Consider the following 19,842-nt stretch of genomic DNA (forward strand, 5'->3'; position numbering starts at 1 on the left):
AGTTTTTTTTTTTACTTTAACTTTACAGTATCCAGTTTCCCTAAGTTTCTTAGATCAGCTTCACGCTTCTGATCCCTTTCAGTGTGGTTATGTGATATGTTTATAATACAGTTACATTTATTTATTACAATATGCATTCCATCTTTTCCTCCATATTCTGGATATATTTTTAAATTTATATATAGTAAAATTATTAAAAATATATAAGAAAAATTACTCTTACAGTCTACAGTTCTACATATTTTAACAAATACATGAAGTTATGTATCCACCACCACTGTTCTATGTAAAACAGATCTATCAACTCCCCAATTTCTTCCATGTTGGCCCTTTTCTGTCAACTCCTACCTTTATTCCCCAATCCTTTGACAACCATTGATTTATTTTCCATCCCAATAGTTTTGCTTTTCCCAGATACAATATAAGTAAAATCATACAGTATTAAGTCTTTGGGTCTGGCTTCTTTGACCTGGCAAAATACATTTAAGATTCACCCATATTGTCAAATGAATTAATAGTTTGTTCCTTTACACTGCTGAGTAATATTCTGTTGTGTGGATGTACTGATTTGTTTCATCCATTCATGGTTGGAGATTCAATCTGGGCTGTTTACAATTTTGGCAATTTATACTTTTAATTGTTGTAATATTGTTTTCCGTTAAATATTTTATTAAATGATTTTAATATGCTGTAAATTTAAGATATGATTGTATATTGAAGTCATTTTCTTTTCCCTAAGTGTTTGCTCATGTCTTTGATGAAGATGAAATAATTTAGTCATTGACATGTTTCTTCAGCTATTTTTCTCTGCCATTCTTTATCATGTATCCTCTCTTCCCTACTTTTTGGAAACAAATTAACTATTCATTTTGCTGCATCTCTCCTACCGCTGCCTTAATTTGGGGTGACCAACGGTGGAGTGACCATGTATTTGGATAAACATTGTGCCTTCTGAGAGCAGAGTCACTGTATTAAGCAGTGACTCTGGCAGCTGTAATCCTAGGGTTATTGTCAGGTTTGCTGGTGACACTGGCAGTCTACTTCACCATTAACGAATGGCTACATTACATTCTTCAGTATGTCAAAAAGGAGTTCAATTTGTTTAATTTCAAAGTTTTGAGGAGAATTTTCATTGTTTTTGGAATATTCCTCCTTGTCTTCTTAGTCTACCTCCTTTCCTTAAGAGTCAAGTTTTTCACATTATTTGAGAAAATGCAGTGGGTATTGTTGATGTGAATAAACCATATGGCACTTGCTGTAACTACTTCACAACCCATAATAACCTTTATAAAAATTAAGTAAAATTTGGATACAGAAGTGTTAGTTAATTTTTTTCTTTAAAAGTTATATTTTGAATGTTTTGTTTTTCAGTCTGACCTAGGGAAAAATAAATTATTTTATTGTTTCAACATTTATAGTGTTACAAAACTTTAAAAACATCAGGAGGTGGGGCTTTCATCATTCAAAAAATATACACACATGTACTGTAATGTTTGTATTATACTTTCCAAGTTATTTATGTTTTCAGTTGTATCAACGCTAAGACATTGGTAAGTGTGGAAAGATTAAATTTGGGAAATGGTAAACTTTTGAGAATTTAAAGTAATTGTTAAATATAATTCAATATATATGAAATTTTACCTTCTTGAAACATTTTAAGTGGTTGTGAAAATTTTATAAATGTCTTTTAAATATTTAAAAATTTTAGTGCATATGAATCCTCAATCCTTAAATGTTGAAGTGAATACAGAGTATTTCATGATAATTTTCTTTTACTTTAGAACAAACTATCAGGATTATGTGGAAACTTTGACAAATGTACTTCAAATGATATGACCACATCAAATAACTTAGAAGTGAGAAATGCCCAGGTGTTTGGTGATAGCTGGGCACTAGGACTGGTAAGTTGAATATATACATTTTAAAACTAAACAAATATCTTTTGATATGTTTATTCACTGGAACATTTTATTCTTTTAGAACAATTTATTTAGGTAATACTATTTTATGTAATATGTTTATAGTGATTCACATTTGACAAACTACTTTCACATTTATTGTCTCATAATTCTCGTGACAACTTTGCAATGTAAAAGGTGTTGTCTTAATATTATAAATGGAGAAATTTGTTTAATTTCAAAGTTTTGAGGAGAATTTTCATTGTTTCTTTTAACCTTTCAGAAAGGTTAAAAGATTTGTCTAATATTATATATCCATAAAGAAACAGGGATGGCATTCAAATTCACATCATCTAATCTAATCTGCTTTTTCTTCCATAGCAAAATGCTTTATCTATGTAATTATGTTTCTAATATTATAACATTTGCCATCTCAAAGCTTATTTGCCATCTCAAAGCTTACTCTTATTTAAAGTAATAAATAAATGAAGGCAGAATTTCTTAACATTTGTTTTCCAAACCATGTCTGTGTGTGAGGGCATAGAGGCAGTGGGAGTGAATTCGTGGTCAACTATCTTTGGGAGCAGTTTGAATAAATTGTTAGACATATATATTTTCATTTTTGAAGGATTCCTTGAGATGTTATAAGTCTCCAAGGGATAAATGTATTCAAAGTATTTCCCAAACTTACTGACACAGAAACTATGTTTTTACGTGTTAGTTCTTAAGGAAGGTGTGTTCTATGGGACATGCTTTGAGAAATGCTGAACTCAGAAAACAGTCATATTGAAAACTGGTTCTACTCTTTTCTTCCTACTTTTTTGAGGCCTCGTTTTCATTCTAACTGAAAGAAGTGTCCGCTGCTACAATTTCCTGGTTGTTTACTGTTGCATTATTTGCTTTACCACTTTGCCTAATTTACCTAATATGTCTAACTCTCTCCAAAAAAATAAATAAATAAATAAAAGAGGACTGGGATAAAATATTTACACTGTTCAGTAAAATTTCTGATGTATATTTCATTGTGGTCTTAGCAGAAGAGTATAAAGATTTTATCCTTTTAATACATAAAAAGCCTACCATATAGAGAACACAAAATCCTTTTTATTAGGGCTATCATATATCTTGTGACGTTTAGAAGTTTTTAAAGAGAAATTTGCCCTTTTCAAAATAAATTAATTACTAATTTATAATAATACTAATATTTGAGCTAATCAAAGAATTTTAAACTCACTAAAATATGTTTTCTTATTAATATCTAATGGACAAAGCTGAAAATCAAAAATTCTTTTTCACTCTATTAAGTTTTATTTAGCAATTAATGTTTTATAGGTTGTACAAATACATAGTATGATTAAAACACACCTTCTGCCCTAGGTTAGTAGATGAAGTAGAAAAATTAAGAATGAAAATTTGATATAGTCGCTTTGATAAAGTTGCACATAATGTGGGGTTGGTGATGGACAAAGGAAGGTTCTTGGAGAAGGTGCCATCGAGCTGAATCCTACAAGACTTCTGGGAGCTAAAAAAGTGCCGATGATTTTTTAAAAAGAAATAGAATAAAAAATCATCAGATTTGTATGGAAACACAAAAGACCCCAAGTTGCCAAAGCCATCTTGAGAAAAAAGAATGAGGCTGGAGACATCACTCTGCCTGACTTCAAATTATACTACAAAGCAACAGTAATCAAAATGGCATGGTTTTGGCAGCAAAACAGACACATGGACCAGTGGAATAGAATTGAGAGTCCAAAAGTAAACTCATATTTATATGGGCAAATTATTTTTGACAAAAATGCCAGAAACATACAGTGGAGAAAGGAAAGCCTCTTCAATAAATAGTGCTGGGAAAACTGGAAAGCCATCTGCAAAAGAATGAAACTAGACTGTCGTCTATCACCACACACCAAAATTAACTCAAATGGGTTAAGGACCTGAATATAACACCTGAAACAATAAAATGCATAGAAGAAAACTTAGGAACTAAACTCAAGGACCTTGGGCTTAAAGAAGATTTTATGAATTTGACCTCAAAGGCAAAGGAAGTAAAAGCTAAAATAAATGAATAAGACTATATCAAACTAAAAAGTTTCTGCTCAGCTAAAGAAATCATCAACAAGCTAAAGAGACAACCATCCGAATGGGAAAATATATTTTCAAGTAACGTCTCCAATAAGGGCCTAATATCCAAAATATACAAAGAACTCATACAACTCAATAACAACAAAAAAGCAAATGATCCAATCAAAAAATTGGCAAGGGACCTGAACAGACAATTCTCCCTGGAGGATATACAATTGGCCAACGAATATTTGAAAAGATGCTCAACATGGCTAGCTAGTAAGGAAATGCAAATCAAAACTATAATGAGATACCATCTCACATCTATTAGAATAGCTATTATCAGGAGGACAAATATTAACAAATTTTGGAGAGGATGCGAAAAAATGGGAACCCTCATACATTGCTGGTGGGACTGCAAATTGGTACAACCACTATGGAAAACAGTATGGAGGTTCCTCAAAAAACTAAGAATAGATCTACCATATGATCTAGCAATCTCTTTACTGAGTATTTACCCCAAAGACTTGAAAACTCGTATCTGAAAAGATATTTGCACACCGATGTTCATAGCAGCATTATTCACAGTGTCCAGGACATGGAAGCAACTGAAGTGTCCTACGATAGATGACTGGCTAAAGAAGCTGTGGGACATATATACAATAGAATATTACTCAGCCATAAGAAAAGATGGAATGCTACCATTTGTGACAACATGGATGGACCTCGAGATAATCATGCTAAGCAAAATAAGCCAGACAGAAAAAGTTGAAAAATCACATGATATCATTTATATGTGGGATATAAACATAAAAGCAACAAATGAACAGGACAAACAAACAGAGACTCATGGACATGAGTCTCTATAGACTGGTGTTTACCAGAGGGTAGAGGGTGGGGGACAGTGGGGAGGTAGATGGGGTAAAGGGGGTCAAATATGTGGGGACAGAAAGAAATCTAACTAGAGAGGTGAATACACAGTGCAAATATATATGTGCCTTATTGTTAAAGTGTACAGCTGAAACTTATTGTATTTAGTTAACTAATGTTATCATAAAAATTAATTAATTAATTAAAAAAGAAAACTAATTCACGGACTAGTTTTAAAATTAACGTGATGTGACTGAAATGACAGTATTTTTGAGAAATATGAAAAATAGTTTAACATACTGGTATTTTGCCATATTAAATAGAGACCCCAGATAATCCTGTTTTAAGGCTGTTACCTAAAATTTAGGTTATTTTTGAGAGCACAGAAAAAAAGATTGTAATAACCCTCAGATTCTGCCAAAATCAGTTTTGCCATGGTCTTAATTCTTTAGGAGACTTAAAAAGTGCTTTGTAGCTGCAATATTCACGGTGGCCAAGACATGGTTCTGGGAAAATTGGAAAGCCCATGCAAAAAAATAAAACTACTATCTGTTACCATACACAAAATTAATTCAAAATGTATCAAAGACCTAAATATAAGACCTGAAACAATAAAATGCATAGTAGAAAACATAGGTACTAAACTCATGGACCTTGGTTTTAAAGAGGATTTTATGAATTTAACCTCAAAGTCAAGGGAAGTAAGAGCAAAATTAAATAAGTAGGACTATATCAAGCTAAAAAGCTTCTGCACAGCAAAAGAAACTGTTAACTAGACAAAAAGGCAACCAACTGAATGGGAGAAGAGATTTGGAAACAACACTTCTGATAAGCGGTTAATATCTAAAATATACAAAGAACTTATATAACCAAACAACAGAAAAACAAACAATCCAACTAAAAAAGAGGCAGAGGACCTGAAAAGACACTTTTCTCAAGAAGACATACAAAGAGCCAACAGACATATGAAAAAATGCTCAACTTCACTGGTTGTAAGGGAAATGCAAATCAAAACCTCAATGAGATACCATCTTACACCTGTTAGAATGGCTATCATCAACAGGACAAGTAATATCAAGTGTCAGAGAGCTTGTGGGGAAATAGGAATCCTCATACATTGCTGGTGGGAATGTAAATTGGTACAACCACTATGGAAAAAAGTATGGAGATTCCTCGAAAAATTAAGAATAGAATTATCATATGACCCAGGAATCCCTTTTTTGGGTATCTATCCTCCAAAATGGAAAACATTTATTCATAAAGATATATGCACCCCATGTTCATAGCAGCATTATTCACAGTGTCCAGGACATGGAAGCAACCGAAGTGTCCTACGATAGATGATTAGCTAAAGAAGCTGTGGTACATATATACAGTGGAATATTACTCAGTCATAAGAAGAGATGAAATACTGCCATTTGTGACAACATGGATGAACCTCAAGATAATCAAGCTAAGAGAAATAAGTCAGACAGAAAAAGTTGAGAACCATATGATTTCACTCATATGTCGGATATAAAACTGAAAGCAACAAATAAACATGACAAACAGACTCATAGATATGGACAATGGTTCAGTGATTACCAGAAGGAAGGAGGGGAGAAGGGGAGTAGATAAGGTAAAGGGGGTCAAATATATGCTGACAGAATGAAATTTAACTTTGAGTGGTGAAAACACAATGCAATATATCCGATGATGTATTATTGAATTGTATACTTGAAACCTATATGATTTTATTGTCATCTCAATAATTATCTGAATATATGTCATCTCAATAATTTTAATAAATGAATAAACAAATAAACAAACAAATAAGTAAATAAGTGCCGATTGTGAGAAGGAGTGTAACGGGGAAGAAGAGAAGCCCTTTAGAAGGTATCAGGAAGACCGGAGAGACAGAATCAAAAGTAGTGAAAGGTCAAGTGAGATGAAGACTGAAAAGCTGCCTTTAGATTTAGTAATGAAGAGATCATCGTTGACCTTTGCCAGGGCGTTTCAGGGAGTTGGATTAGAAGAGTCAGACAACAAATTGCTGAGTATATGGAGGTGAGCCTGTAGACACTTGAGTATATACAACTCCTCAGAGGGTGGCTTTTGAAAGAAATGAAAGAGGTGAAAATTAAAGAGAATCATTTGCTCATGTAATTATTTTAGTCATGTAAATTCTACATTTAAGAAAATTTTTAAAATATTTACCTCTACTCTTTTTAATATTGCCGTGATTTTAACAGTATGTTTAGTTGTTTTCAAAAATAATATATGTTATTAACATTGAGTTGGCTGAGCACGGGTGCTTTAGGTAAAGCTTGTCTAATAAAATGAGAGTATATTAGATGCGATTACAGTGGATGGAGTCAGAATTGTTTACTCTGGGTTTAGCTTCAGAAATCACCCCTTTAAAGGCTTTCTTTTCTCCCTTAACTTTTCCGACAGTGTGAAAGCTCATATGAATTATTTAAACCCTGTGAGGCACATCAAAACAAATTTCCTTATGCCAAGAAGGAATGCTCCATTTTGTACAGCGATGTTTTTGCTCCTTGTCGCAATGTGGTAAATGAATACTTTATTAAACTTTCAAATGTAAACAGGTACTGTTCTAACTATAATATTAGGATGAACAGGACAAATAATTTATCTACCTATCATTATAAAAACAAATTTGGTAGTTTATTTTCCTGTAGAAATGGTGCACGTAGTTGATTTACTTTCTCCCTCACTCTATCTTATTTAACATCATACATTTGTATCTAATATTTACAATAATCTGTTCTAGTTTATGATGCACTTTTGCATACATCATCAAAGCCATAAATAATTGATCAAAGCTATAAATATCTGTTTTTCTTCGGAAAAATTGCCAAATAAGCATTTGTCTCCTTAACCCAAAGCATAGTTTTAAAGTATTTCTAGTGGCACATTTAAAATGGTCTTAGGAGCACATCACAAGGTGAAATGTAACTTATTTAGACATTTAATAGTTTAAGATTTTCATAAAAGTCAAGTAAAATTACAATTGGTAACAGAACATTCCTTTAATGTTGTGTGAATATTCCAATAATGAAACAATGAACTTCTATAAAATATTAATCTGTTATATTGCAGAGGTTGAAATTATATTTGTATATTAACCCCATTACCTGTTTTGCTAGTTCTTCATCCTACATTTGCCTAATAAATTCATTTCTCTTTTGGGCAATATAGAGGTTTGAGATATTGAGAACATTGTAGGTGTCAGTGTTAAGCCGATATCAAAATTTGAAAATCTGTTCGTGTTTCTTTAGAAGGTTGAATTTTAATCAGGTAGTACTTATTGAATTAATTCTTTCTTATCCTATTTTCAGATTGATGTTACTTCTTTTGCCAAAAATTGCCATGAAGACACATGTAACTGTAATCTTGGTGGGGACTGTGAATGCTTATGCACAAGCATAGCAGCGTATGCGTACAAGTGTTGTCAGGAAGGGGTATCGGTTCACTGGAGGTCATCCACTATTTGCTGTGAGTAACTTACTTAGAATGTTATCATTAGGTGGGAACCTTCTCAGGATATCTATATTGTCTTATCTTAGAATAAAAACCATAGAACTCAGAAATAGAATTTCTTTAAGATGACTAAATTTTATATTCCTTTGACAATACAGATATATTGTAGTATAGCTAAAGAATTTATAGAAAGAAAAATTTGAGATAACTTTTTCTGTTCTATGTTTGAGTATTGTCACTAACATTTGAACTATAATTTATTTATATACCATCCTCAGAGAAATTGTTTATGATTCTATTCTTATGGCTATGAAGTTTCTCTGTTCTGATTACAAAAAACTTATTTTTAAAAACATCATTTTGAATTTGATTTCAGATTTGACTCTTTAAACTTTTTATTTACTTGTGTAGATGGTAAGTTACCTGAAGACTTTATAATGATGTCACTCTATGTTCTTTCACTTGGTCATTAATAAACATGTGGCCATATCTTGCATGCATTCAGATAAGTAGTCAGATTCTTATATGGTTTAATATTTCTTTTTTTTCTTTTAGCACTTGATTGTGAATATTACAATGAAGGTACGTGACATTTAAGGAATATCACTATAGTATCCTATTAAATGTATCTTCAAATTAAAAGGTTTTAAATAACATTGCTGTGAATAAATTATGAATACTTCATAATTTGGCATAATGTCATTGCCTTCCAAAATGTATCTAAATTTCTAAGTATTTGTGTTAAAATTTATTCGCTGGAAAATAAAAAGAGTATATAACTAAGTTCTCAGTACCTAGGAGGCCCTCAGTAGTTTCTGAATGACATACATAAATGAATGAATGAGTGAAATTATCTAATTTTTTTAGGTAAAAGGAAAGAAAGATATATACCAAATGCATACCTTTTACCATTATATATAAATATGGACATTATTCAAACTTTTATTATGTTGTAGAAAAAAGAAATGAACTATAAATGTAATGATAATAATATAAAGAATTTATATAGCTATCACTGTAGGCAAAAATAATTATTTACATATTATAAGAATGAGACTATATTAATTTAATAATAATAATGAAAATCTCCTAGCCCCACCAAGCATCCAGATTTACAATGAGAAGTCTAACAGGAGGTTCTGGCTAAAGCCAAGGCATAGACATAACAGAGAACTATATTCTCAGTGAAAATGCCAGAAGTTGGCTGAATTGCAGCCTGCTTTTTGTCAAACCTATTTAATGAGAAAGGAATAGCCATTTGAACCTAATTTCAGACAAGTAAAATAATCCAGGGAGGTGTCCATTAGTCAGTGACTGGACAAGGTCTGCACCCATGATCGATAAGTTAGAGTAATAGTTGTAGAAAAGCTAAGCTGTAAAAAAACCAAAACCAAAGCAAACAAACAAAAAGGCAACCTAAGCAACCAATCCAAGGCATTTTTGTGCTTTAAGGAGCCAGGGAGCAATTCAGGTATAAGCCAAAGGAGGCCTAAAAATTTTAGAGAAATAGACATGATGAGTTAAAAAGAAAAGAATATTTTAGTTTTTGGTTGTTTTATTACATTTATGGAACTTTGATGAAAAAAATCTGACATTAAAAAATCCAACATTAAAAAATTCTGTGGTAGTTAAAGAAAATCTAAATCAAAAATATTTCCTGTTCAGGATTTAAAACACACTCACATCCACACATACTCCACATCAAACCTTTGGATTCTATACTTAAAATGAGACCAGTTGCCTAATATTTATAACAGTAATAATAACAATAGTTTTTATTGTGTTAACTACTTGGCTATTTCATATTATTTAAGCTTCAAAATATGCCTGTAAGACAGGTATTATTATTAACACTTTATAGAGGAGGAAATTGAAGTACAGAGGAGTTAAATAAGCTGGACGAAGTCACTTAGCAAATGTGTGGTGAACTGAGATTTGTAAACAATCTGAGTGCAGAATCAAGGAGCTTGACTTCTGTATTACACTGCCTACACTTCTGGTTAACACATCCTAGTCTAAGAATGATCACTACACATCATTATCATATGCTCCACACCATGTACACAGATATCAATTTGAGAAAGTACTCCAGTAACTTCCTTGCTTAAGAATTTCTGCCTCACACAGTTCTGCTGTGAAAATCTCCATCTGTACCTTTGTACTTCCTTCTGCAGGCACTTGGATCCAGAAACAGAATTTTCTAAGAGTATTGCATTTCTACTACTTGCTACTTGGTACATTTTCCTTTCTGTCAACAAGTCTGCTGCACTTCTAGTGATGGTTCTTTTCACTAATGTGTTACAGGATTCTTCAAACTAGTTCTCCTAGTTTTCTTTTTTAAGACTATAATGGTCATATTCAGAGAGTAAACATGGGGCATTTGGCCTTCATAAGGCACTGTTGGGCTCGGTAGAGTGATGGGGAATCTATTTCCTATGATCAAAGTAGAAAGGAAAAGCGTCAACCTGCTAAAGAACGTAAGAATTTGTGAAAATAATGCAATAAAGATAGATGATTGAAGGAGAACACAGAACTGTGAAGGTTGTTGATAACAGTAATGAAAAGAAAATCATTTTAAATGATTATTCTTAATTTGTTTCATCCCAAATAATTTCACAGCTATTGTAAATTTAACAAGTTTTCTTTGGATATTCGCAGCTGACATATTTCTCCCTTTATTTACCAAGTACTAGACACTATATTATTAAGGTACTTATTTATGATTTAAAGCTAATGCAGAAATAAATTATGATTCTGTTGGAGGAAATTTAAAAAAGGATAGAATTCAGAGGTTACACCTGATATCATCTCAATAATCCTTAATGCAAAGACTGTGAATATTATTTTTATGTTCATTTTATGGCATTTACTAAAAATATAAAGATTTTATTGTTGTTATTGCTGTAGATGAGTAAAGACTTCAATACTCGCTAGAAATTGTTATGTGAGTTTTATGTTCAGTGTTTTCTTAGATAGGATATGCTTAATACTGTGTTTAAATAATCACTGCAGGAAATGATAGCTTTTAGTAAATGGTAGAATTATACTTCTCCCTGCAGAAAATTAATGATAAAGTCAATGACTTTTGTGTCTCAGTTACTGGTGAAAATGTATGAAAACAATTCAGACACAAGATATCAATCAACTGTGAGACAATTTAGAAGAGTTCAGTTTTTATACAAACATTTCTTAGTTGACAATTGTCTCTTCAGGTTGCCATAGTAAATGACTTGTGTAATAGGGTAGAGAAGATTTTGTTTAGTTGTCTATTTCCTTTCCCTTGTTCTTATGTTGAATATCTGTGAGGGTGCTTCAAAACTCTAAGTTGTAAATGTGTATGTTTTCTTTGTTTTAAATTGTAGCTCACTATAATTTACATATTTATCTACTCATTTGTATATTATTTACATATTTATACAAATTGACATATTTATAAATTGAAGTATATTGCATCTTGAAAGTTTATGTTGCTCTTGTCTTTCCTAGAACAAGCCAGGAGATGTCAGCGAGTAATGATACAATTTTCTTTGGTTGTTTTAGATTTGGGCTCATAAGAAACACTTAATGTGCATTGTATATATTTGTTAACAGTGGTGGGGTGTCCACTGCAGCCAGGCTCATAGAGAAACTCTCCACTATACCTGCTCAGTTCCATCTTGGTGTGGGGCAAAGTTCTTTCAAGTCTTCATCTCTGCTCAAGGTGTCCAAGTCTCTAATAAAGCTCTTTTCCTCAAGGCTTATAAGTGTCCCAGGCTGTTCAATGGTGAGGTGTCCCAGCTGATGAGTCAGTGGAGGAGACAACGCTTGAAGAAAACTTATCCTACAAGTCTCTGTCTCTTATCCTGATCCTCGTGATGAAAATTTTGGTTCTTGTTCTCCTCTCTATTCGAAAAACTTTGACCCTCTAATCCAACAATCTCTTCTCTCAGGCCTGGTCTTCCTCCTGAAAGAGGAAAAACTAGTCCTTGGATTTCCTTGAATCTTTTTTCCCTCTCCATCTTAATAGTGGGCTGGGAAAGAAAAAATGTCCTTGAGATAAAAATTAGAAAAAAGAAAGAAAGTGAAATTCACTGAACTCAGTAAGATTAGTCTTTTACAATACTAATTACGTATATTAGCATTATACTCAGTCTACAACATAAAATATACATATATCCATAAAAAGTACATAGTTGGTTATTATAATCTTAAATTGTGATGATTTAGAAGTAACTTCAAAGTTGTATAGTATCTCAGTAATATTAAGAAGATTAAATGACATAGAGAATGAGTAGAACGTAAATTGACATTATCATAATACCTAACTCATAATTTTTAAAAATATTAGTGAACTTATTTATATACTTCTATTTATAGATAAAATTTGCAAAAACATTATTCTGATTTTCAGATTTGGTTTTATACTAACCAGTTCTTTACTATAATACATATTTTGTACTTTATTTGGAAACATTTAAGTGTTTGGGAAATGATAGAGTCAGTAAAAAGATCTTTGAATTCTCTGTTGAGCTTCATTGTATTATTATTATTATTATTATTATTATTATTATTATTTTATAGACATGCCTCACTGGTGAAATTCAGTAATTCCCACAACAGTAAAACACGGTATATCGTATCTGCGAATTCTATTTTTATGCAATGGAAATTACTGGGGAGAGATGATTTTTAGACTATCAGAATACTGGCCATTGATAGAGCTAAACTTATGTTTATTGAGAGTAGATTAGAATCTTGTAATATTAGAGTGGAAGGTTACCTAGACAAACTCTTCATATAAGTGATAAAATCTGAGGTCCAGAAAGCTTAAGTCAATCTCATATCCAGCACTGTTATATGATACATACACATAAATGTATACATATGCACATTCATGTGTATATATATTCTAAATTACATAATTTCAACATGTATATATACCAAATCATTACAATGCATATTTTCAAAAAGAGTTCAGTTATTTTATTAGTGACAAATGTTTAAATGTTTAATAATTTTTTGGAATATCTTTTGTTATTAAAGCTTGTCCCATTGAAATGACAGCTTGAAATGTAAAAATCCTATGCCAATGTATAATTCTCATATTTGTATTTAAATAGGGCTTGGAGAAGGTCCATATATGCTGGCAAGTTATGGGCAGAGTGGCCTTGTTCTGGGGGCCAATTTAACCAGTAGAAACATTTTCTCTTTGCCAAGAAGTGGTACTCATGGCGATTTATATTTTAATTTTATGATCACTCCAGGTCTTTTCAAAGAGAAGGCATCATGTAAGTATAATTTCCAATCAAAAATAAGATGTTAGCTTTCCATTTACATTTTTTCATTTATTCGTTCATTTAATATTAATTTGGGATCTAATATACTTATGGTATTTTTCTAGGTACCCTAGAGTGTACAAAATAAGATACTGATACATGAACCAGTATCTCTTTTGTATATGAAATTATTTTTTGTTTATCTATAGCCATTTATATTAGAATTTCAAAGATTTGATTGCGTTTTTGGCCCTAAATAAAGCACGGTTTAAATTTCATAGTATTAATCGCAGAATTTATGAAATTTTTGAAAAATAGTCCAGTAATAACTAATAAATGAAGGATTGTAATGCTAGATTAAAGTAAAAGAGAAAATTGTGATTTGATGTCAAAGTTGTTAAATAGCAAGAGCATAAAGCAGAGTCAAGACAGTCATCTAGAGAGTCTGTTATCCTTACAGACACATGGCCTTGTGTATCTTTTTGTACCTGGACCCGTATTAACTGGTTTGCACTTGCAGATCTATCTTATCCACTTGGCACCTGTTCTGACTGGTGATTATTGTCCTCTTCTGATATTTGTTGCTCAGGCTACATTGTTAATATGCTAGCCCTACTTAGAAACGTGCATGGTGTGTGGTATAAGCTTAGGAAATATTTATTGAATGAATAAATCCAACTTAGCTTTCACTTATTCTGAGAAATCTCTTGATTCTTCACTTAGAATAAATTGCTTCTTTCTTGTAAAAAGAGTTTTTTAGTTTTTTTTTAATCTATGAAAACACCTATCACAGTCTGAAGTTCTGTTAGTTATATATTTTATATGTTAGTTACATATTTTATATGTTATAAAGATTTTTTATTTGCATCCTTCAGTGCTCAACAGAGGTACTTGCAAGTTTTAGGACACGGTAAATGTCTTGGGAATCATATACTGACTTTGAGAGAGCTTTTCTTTATATGATTTACGATAACCGATGTTTTTAATAGAAAAATTCTAATGGATTTAAATTAAGACCCCTTATCAGATATACGATTTGCAAATATCTTCTCCCATTCTGTAGGTTTCCTAAAGAAATTAAATGTAAAATCTTAATTAAAGAATGCTTGTATCATGGGTTTTGCAAATGTAAGGGAAACTTTTAAAGTATGTAATAAAAAAGGACAATACTTCTCAAATGTTTTGTAGCTGTTCATTAGTGATTCGATTATGTATTGGGGAATAGACAATAATATTGAGCAAATAGTCTCTTATTAATGCAGTAAAATCACTTGCAAGGATATTTGCTCATTAAGAACCCAATGATACTGAAATGCAGTGATATGCCTAAATCAATCTCTCTATTCTCTTATTCTTTACTGTCATCCAATTTGACCATTTGTAGATTTCATGCACTTAAAAATGTTAAGACTTACAAGTACAAATATGTGTCTAATTAATCATTTAATTATTTATATGATGTTGTATATTCCGAAGTCCTAAGATGATATATCTTTTTTTCTCCCAAAGACATGATAAATTGTTTTTAAAAATAGAACTCATCAAAGGCTGACTTTTTTTGGAGTTGTTACTGTTATCCAATGCTTTAAAATACTATTTCTTTTAGAAATCTTATAATTTGTTTCTAAAATCTTTGAGATTGGCATTAATTATATATGGCAATTGTGCAACTCTATTTTTGTCAACTTTACAGTGTATTTTATAATGCCAGTGTTGATGATTTGCTTTCTCCAGAGAACCCAGGGAGTTGTCAAACACATTGCTCTATGTTTTACAGCATTGGCACTTGTTTCCTTAGAATCTGCTGAAAGGCCAAACTACTTTCTCTATGTCCATGATGATGACACTCTTAGTTTGAAACTGTGGGAAGCAAATTCAGCCTTTCATCGTAGAGCCACATTTTTCCACCATCAGGACCTCTGGATTCCTGGTTACAGTGCATTTGAGTTATACAGCAAGAAAGGCTTTTTCATCACACTCACAGATTTTAGTGTCAAAGCATCAAAATATGATGATTCTGAAGAATTTAAACATTTGAGTAGCTTCGGCATAGAAGGTATGTTTCCTGAGAGCTTCAAAAGGAAAATAAATAGATAATTTACATAATGGAAGAATATTTATCAGGTTTTAATTTTTAAATCATTCTTAATGAGTATAAGTAGATAGTTATATGACCTTGAATAAATTTGTTGATCTCTCTGTCCCTCAGTCTATGCATCTCTAATGTGGGAGACATAATAATAGCTACTTTATAGGGTTATTGTATAAGTTACTTGGTAAATTGCTTAGAATAGTCTTGAATAATGTTATTTTTAATTATTGACCCAATTGTTTCTGTCAGTACTGTCTGGTTTTCGGAAATAGAGCTCACCTATGTCTCATGGTTGTCTAGTATTTGTATCTACTTTTTGTTTCCTAGAAGACAACTTCTCAATAATCTGATTCTTAATGATAAAGACATCATGGTTATCTCCGTCATTTGAATACTAGGGTGTCTGGCTCCACAGACCTCTGGAAGATTTCCCTGGTTCGGCAGACACCAAATCTTATTTCTAGAGATTCTTATAGTTCTATGGCTATTGAAATTTCTGAATTTCAGAGAGAAATCCTCACTGCCTCATCCAATGTTTTAAAATCATGCTTTATTTTAAAAAACCTAGAGTTTCATATCCATCTTGGGTCTCCCAAACACGTTGTTGCATTCTAAGCAATCCTTCTAAATCAGACTAAGGGAACTAATTATTTGCCTTTTTTTGTTGTAGATAAATTTCCACAAACCTTGATAGTCTTTGGATTTTAGATCATTCAAATTGAACTTTAAATTTTTGCCTATTGAAAAAGGTTTCTGTATTCATGATAAAAAGAGTCACTGACATACTTGTACAACATTCTATAAAATAGATGTGATATGTGATATTTTTACTTGAATTTATTTAAAAATTGAACTTTACAATTCCCCTCCAATCTAGAAATTTGCTGCATTAGAACCAAACTCAGCAGCTCCACCTAAGCTATGGACAACTGCTGCCGATGGCATCATCAAATTCTCAGAAACTCATCTTTGTGAGCTTCTTAAACCTAAGAAACTCTAAGGGTCAACTCTAGGCTTAGAACCAATTTTCTTCCAAAACCCAGGTCTAACAGTTACTCTAATCTTCACATGCATAGATGCCTCCCAGAAAGTCTTATTTTCCTTCCCATACCTTGGGATTGAATTCTGTAATGAGAGTCCAAGAAATATAACCTGTTTCCTGAACTTTCTCTCTTGTGGAGCTCTCCGGAGGTAATTTTGGACTGCTGTAGAAAGACTGGTCTGTGATGCGGGGCAAGGGAGAGTATTAGCAGAATTTTCCGCAGAAAAATTCTTCAGTCAAGGGAGGTTTTTTAACTATAAGCATGTGTTATTAAAATTAGTATATTTTTCAGTTATTAGATACGTCAACACCATGTCATGTACTAGTTCTGTGAAAAGAACAAAGATGGAATATTCTCTCTAGGCAATATGTCTTTGGTCTTGCCATTTTCCTAACTGAACTTGGCAAGTCACTTGGTTTCTCTGAGCCTCAATTTCTTCATTTATAAAACAGAATAATACCTACTCAACAGGGTTGTTACAAGGATGAAATGTAATAATGAAAAAATTACTTTGCAAAAAATAAAGTTCTAAAAAAGAGTTTGGTATTATTTTGATATGTCAATCAATGAGAACCCACTAAACATAAAGAAAAGAAGAAGATTTAGAATTTCCTTAGTCTCTTCCAACCCCTTGCTTTTTAAAATATTTGAGAGATAGACTAATATTTAGATATTCAACCTGAGCATGAAATGCTTTAATCACCAAGAAATTACAATGCTTTTTCCCCTAGCCCTGTCTTTTCCACAGTATTGTGGTCAAAGAGGGGTCAATCCCTGGAAGGATTACTATCACAAATGATTATTTTTCAGTGTGTACATAAAAAATATTAACAATCTAAACTTTATTTTTTTCACTAGAAATCCAAGCAGCGGTGCCTTACAGGAGGATGTGTGAATGGAGATATGAACCTTGTGCCACTCCCTGTTTTAAAAAGTGTAGTGACCCTGAAGCAGAAGCATGTAAATTTCTTCCACCGTAAGTCATGTTTAACCATTAAATAAGCAAGTTCCAGCATTAGCAGATTCTGATTGCAATGTCTTTTTACATTAGAAAAAGAGTTCTTAAGAATAATTTGTACATGCTATAAACTCATTCGTGAATTTTATTTTATTCAAGCAGGAATTCTTCTAGCTGCTAAGGGTACAGTACTGAGCAAAACAGATGAAGCATCTGCCCTTATGCAGCTAAATTTTGTTGGGGTGAGGCAAGGAATAAACAAATAAAAATGTAAACGTATAATGTAATATATTGTTAGATGGTGATATGCATTGTAGAGAAAAATAAAGGAATGTAAGGGAGACAGGGAACATATGGCATGTGTGTGTATTTGCCACATAGGATGGTCAGGGAGGAACATGCCGACTAGGTGGCATCTGCTCGGAGATGAAAGAAATGCAGGGACTGGCCATGTGGATATCTGAGGAAGGAGCTTTTCAATCTGAGAACAGTGCAAAGGTCCTAGAGTAGGAATGCGTTTGAGGATTAACAAGGAACCTAGCTAATTGGAGCAAGGTGAACACAATTGAGAGAGGTAGGAGATAAGACTAGAGAATCATAGTGGTGGGCAAATAATATAGGGCCTTGGAGACTGTAGGAGAATTTGTCTTTTTCTCTGAGTAATGCCTTGGTTTAATTTGGGCAGAGGAATGACATGATCGGATTTATGTTTTTAAAAACTTATTTTGGTTGTTGTATTGAGAATGGATGTTGGGGGATGGGAAGGACAAAAACAGAACTGGTGGTCAGTAATACAAACAAGACATGAAGAGGGGGGTGATTAAGTTGATAGTTCTAGAGATTATGAGAAGATTCTGAATGTATTTTAAATTTAAGGTCATATAGTAAGCTGATGGATTTAATATCAATTATGAGACAAATAGAAGTTAAGAACTCAAGTTTAGTCTCAGCAATTTTTAGGTGGAACCATCTGAAATTGCCATTTTCATAATCAAAATTGGTGAAATATTAGCAAAGTCAAATGATTCAAATTAATGGAAAGACTGAGTTGCCATTTACTGAGGTGAGGAAATGCTGGGAAGAACAGCATGGAAGAGAAATCAGGAATTTGGTTTTGAGGGCTTTAAGTTTGACACTGAAAATTCTTTATTGTATTTGGCAATCTGGAGAATAGGAAGAGGCAAAATGGAGACAAGTGTAAACATTTTTGTTTATAAAGAGTTTTTCTGTAAAGAACAAAGAAATGGAACGATAGTAAGAGGGAATATTTTCAAAAGAATCATTTTACTTTATACATTTATGAACTTCTATTCTATGACAAACATCAGCACTACAAAAGATCCTGGGCATGTGAATGAATGAGATATAGTCCCTCTTTCAAGAAGCTCCGAATCTTTTGGAAGGAGACAGAAGCAAAAGCTGATAATGACAATACAGTGGAAAGAGGGCTGGAAGAATGACAACTAGGACATTTAAGTCTTTACAGCATAAGGCACACTGCTAAATGCTGTTAAATGGGTAATCTCATTGTTTGCATTTTCCTAGGAGAAAATCAACTGAGACACAAAGAAGTTAAACAATTTATCACGAGTCTCACTGTAGTCAGGAGAGCCAGGGTTTGAACCACTGCACCCTGTTGTGTATCAAGTGTTATGGGAACAGAGAGAAGGAAATGATATTTCTATTTACTTTCTTAAATAGAAAAACAACCTCTTTTTTTTTTCTGAAAAAGAGTTGTCTTCATTCACTTGGACACAATCACAAACCTATTTTCTACCTCTCTTCGTAGCCATCTATCTAGAGGTGAGAAAACAACAGGGGTCCCACAATGAGCTGGGTGCTAGGGAAGGAGGGAAAGAAGGATAGAAGGAGAGAAGAAAAGAAGAAAGGAAGGAGGGAAGGAGGAAAGTAGAGAGGGAGAGAAGGAGGGAGGGAGGATCGGACATTGCTGTCGGCATTTGGGAGGAAATGGAGCTGTGTATTTTGAGGTGACATTTGGCTAGTGTGTTTCTTCTTGCACCATAACCAGTCTCTAAAGTGTTTGACCCCAAATCCTCAATGCTTGCACTGTTTGGTCTGCAGCTATCTTGAAGTGTCTCTTTTGGTGTGGTTAGAATGCAGAGAAGAGACTCAGGAGGAAACTTCACCCCTGCTGAGTTGTTTCTCATCTCTGTCTTCATCT

The 19,842-nt window shown here is 32.7% G+C and overlaps 1 protein-coding gene across 2 annotated transcripts in view; it reads left to right on the plus strand.

Annotated features, from left to right (window-relative positions):
- OTOGL (otogelin like) overlaps positions 1–19,842 on the plus strand; it is a 126,796-nt gene that overhangs the window by 67,953 nt on the left and 39,001 nt on the right. For both annotated transcript variants that reach the window (XM_039838918.1, XM_039838919.1), the window contains 7 exons: positions 1,782–1,901; positions 7,263–7,379; positions 8,171–8,327; positions 8,868–8,894; positions 13,412–13,579; positions 15,345–15,623; positions 17,561–17,678. In XM_039838918.1, the coding sequence (XP_039694852.1) occupies positions 1,782–1,901; positions 7,263–7,379; positions 8,171–8,327; positions 8,868–8,894; positions 13,412–13,579; positions 15,345–15,623; positions 17,561–17,678 (986 nt within the window). The remainder of the gene's footprint in view (positions 1–1,781; positions 1,902–7,262; positions 7,380–8,170; positions 8,328–8,867; positions 8,895–13,411; positions 13,580–15,344; positions 15,624–17,560; positions 17,679–19,842) is intronic.

Source organism: Pteropus medius, unplaced genomic scaffold (assembly GCF_902729225.1).
Source record: "Pteropus medius unplaced genomic scaffold, Ma_sr-lr_union100, whole genome shotgun sequence".
Lineage (NCBI taxonomy): Eukaryota > Metazoa > Chordata > Mammalia > Chiroptera > Pteropodidae > Pteropus > Pteropus medius.